This window comes from Phaseolus vulgaris, chromosome 4 (assembly GCF_051622355.1).
Source record: "Phaseolus vulgaris cultivar YP4 chromosome 4, ASM5162235v1, whole genome shotgun sequence".
Classification (NCBI taxonomy): Eukaryota; Viridiplantae; Streptophyta; class Magnoliopsida; order Fabales; family Fabaceae; genus Phaseolus; species Phaseolus vulgaris.
The window spans coordinates 29,522,221-29,525,631 of NC_143501.1; the positions used below are offsets into that span (position 1 = coordinate 29,522,221).

General features: G+C 25.9%; 1 protein-coding gene across 2 annotated transcripts; it reads right to left on the reverse strand.

The window, feature by feature from the left end:
• On the reverse strand, window positions 1-1,556 carry LOC137837495 (steroid 5-alpha-reductase DET2). Of its 2 annotated transcripts, XM_068646502.2 has the most exons (3): window positions 1,136-1,554; window positions 291-556; window positions 1-195 (listed from the first exon to the last, which is right to left on the reverse strand). In XM_068646502.2, the coding sequence occupies exons 1-3, from the start codon at window positions 1,460-1,462 to the stop codon at window positions 189-191; spliced, it is 600 nt and encodes a 199-aa protein (XP_068502603.1). In that variant the 5' UTR covers window positions 1,463-1,554; the 3' UTR covers window positions 1-188. The 2 variants fall into 2 exon arrangements, with proteins under 2 accessions (XP_068502603.1, XP_068502602.1); XM_068646501.2 differs by having other exon boundaries at window positions 1-556; window positions 1,136-1,556.
• Between the last annotated feature and the right edge of the window lie 1,855 nt (window positions 1,557-3,411).

Sequence of the window (3,411 nt, forward strand, 5' to 3'; positions counted from 1 at the left end):
TAAACCACAACCTCAAAATCAATTTTATTAATAATTCCTTTTATCCAATAAACACATAAGTAAAATTATATGTTGATTGCAACATTTAGAAGAGAAATGGAATGACGGCCTTAACATTCTTAGGAAAATCTTCAAACTTGGAAAGATACCATTTCCTAGTGGAGTAACTCCTGCCCAGCAAGTACAAATTAGTGCCTATAGCAAAAGAGAATGCATAAAATGTCTGAGAAATGAAGAAGATTCCATAAAACACAATGATCTCAAAGAGGTAATGGGGGCAGATCACAAACTCAAAAAAACCACCCTTTGGAATCTTGTACTCCTTTTCACCCTTTCCCCTCAAGTTGGATAGAAGGTGGTGGTGGTAGAAGTTGCCAGTGATGCCTATCACAAAAATCACTGTGCCAGGATACAACAGATTCATTGCTGGTTCTGGAAGACCATTTGTAAGGTGTTGAGAATAGGTCATAGTTGCAGCTGATAGGAAATAACTCAGACTGATGGGGATTGCAGATTCAAGAGTCATGCCTCCACTATATTTGTGAATAAACTCAACCTACACATTAACAAACATTCTTACTTCAGCTGAAATCCAGTAAAAGAACAAGTATATGAATCAATCAATTAATTGTTGCAAAATACTTATAGACTACAGTCCACAAGTTCACCCCAAAAATATGGTGGATTGACTCATAAAAAATCAAAGTTGGAACAGAAAAAAAAAATATAGATTCAGAAAATAACATTTATTTTCTTGATAAATGATATATTTATAGATAATATGAAATTATAATTAATATAGATTCATATTTTAAAGTTGAATTAAATTTTATAAAACTAAGGTTTAGATTCACTTATATATTATAAAAATATTCTTATCATAAAAAAAAATAATGAAAATGAAATAAAAAGAGAAAGGGAATAAACTTTGTTCATTAATTTCTATTGGCTTTGAATTGGAATCTATTATGGTACTAGATTCTGCAGTTTATCTAGATAATTGTTTGTTATGCTAGACTCACCTGTTCTGACATAAGTGAAGGGGTGTTGAAATCTTGAAAACATTAACAATAAATCTTAAACCTTGATTCTAGGTGTTTTTTTTTTATGCATAGTAGCAGAAAGAAAGTGGTACCTCAAAGACCCTCTTGAAGAAATGGAGAGTAACAGCAGATTGAAGGATGGTGGACCTCACACTTTGAGGAGGAAAGATCCAGAAGGATGCAAGGCCAGCAAGGAAAGCAGGAGTGTACAAGAGAAGCATGCCAGCTTTACTTGGCAACTTGATCTGGTTTTGTGCAGAGGGATTAGCATTCCAAAACTTAGAATAGTTCAAATGCTTCCCTCTAATTTCTGCCAGGAAAGAACTCACAAGTATCAGGAAGCTTATCACTGTCAACCCCGAAACCAGCAGAAAAGGTGGAGGTGGGAACATCAAGCTCAACAAAACAGACATCACCATGGTGCTATATATGCTAATTCTACCCTCTCTTCACACCTTTTTTCAAGGACTTAGATAAAGAAAATGCATGATAATGGTCCACTTATATAGTTACATATTGTGTTGAAATAATTATGGTGAGATCCACATCTATTTGTCATTAAAGGATCACAGAATCTTTAATGGAATCATATCAGACAAAACTTAGAACACCTCAAGATTATATTAGTAAATAATTGTAAGGGTTTATTAATGTTGAAAACTCTCAATAGAAAAAAATATTTATAGTGAAATAGAATGATTTTGAAATTAAATTATGTCACATCAATAAATAAATAAAAAAACATAATAAATGACTGATAAAAGAATGAGGATCATAAAAAATGAAATTGAAAAGAATATCAAAGGAAAATTGTATCTTCTTATTTTTGGGCTAAGTATATATTTTGCTTTGAGTACTGAGTGTATACACAGTAAATAAACATTTTTTAACTATTCAATAAATCAAGATTTTTCTTATTTTTATTTTATTTTTTAATTAAAAATATTATTATATTATTATAAGTAATTGTGAAATGAAAGTGCGTTACTCTTTGTGGTATCAAAGAAGTTTTTCACTTTTCCTTTATCTTATTTATAAAATTCAATCTGGTCATTTTTCTTTTTAAAAAAAGTTCCTTTACTCTTTTAAATTTGACGATCATTTTAAAATAGATATTGTTTTAAATTTTAAGATAGCATTTTAACCGTTTCTCCACTAATTCAGACACCAACATTCAAATTTTTCCTCTAGTATTGTTTCTGACTTCTTTTCTCAAATAATACTATTTTCACTTTTTAAATATTTATAAAATTGTAGTGAATTTAAGTATTTATAAAATTTAAAAAGATATCAAAATAAGTAATAGTAAAAATTAAATAAAATTATTTAGATATTTTATAAAAAAATATTAACTGAATGGTTTAAAAAATTATAAATAAAAATTAAGTTATTCATTGATGATATGTATGTAATAAAAAAAAGTGAATAAATTTATTATTAGATTTAATAAAAAAATAAATGTATAATTTATAATTTTAAAATAAAAATTAAGAAAAAATTATATTTAGATTGAGAGACTATGTAAATAATGAGTTATATATAAATATATGTCATAAATTATAATAACAAATATAATTATATAATATTTCTTATAATTTCTTAAGATTTAGTCTTTAGGGTTTAGGATTTATGGTTTGTGATCTATGTTAGGGTTTAGAATTTAGTGTTTATGGTATAGGATATATGATTTAAGATTTAGGGTATATGGTTTAGGGTTTACATTTATTTTGTCCATAATATTTACTTACATCAAAATGCCTATAAAATATTTTATTTCATTTTCTTTGTATTGATATTTCTTCATAAATTTTTATATATTTAATTTTTAATTTTTCTTCTATTTTAATTTTATAAATATTTAAATTTATGATAATTTTATAAATATTTAAAAATGAAAATAGTAGTATCTGAAGAAAAAGATAGAAAAATAAAAACAAAAGGATTGATAGAAAAATAAAAGCAGAAATAGTGTTATTTGAGAAAAAAGACACAAACATTCACCTACATATTAAAGAAATAAAAATAAATACGATAATATTTAGTTGAAAAAGTATTTCCACAAATAGTCTAAAAAAGAATATGATATTGATTATTTTTTAATTGTTGGTGAGTAATTAGAAAATATTATTAATTTAATTTGATATATTAAAAATTAATAATATTTGTTTCTATTAATTCAAATATATATTAAGACAACATTGGTTAGATCACTAAATTTAAAATAGTTTTATCATGGGAAATTCAACACAATAAAAATAATATTTCAACCAGAACAATAAGCAGTAAATAATAATTTTCCCAACTTGCAAGAATCTGTGAGGAACAATAACAAATAATGGCAGTAACAAAAACACATTTAAGGAAGACA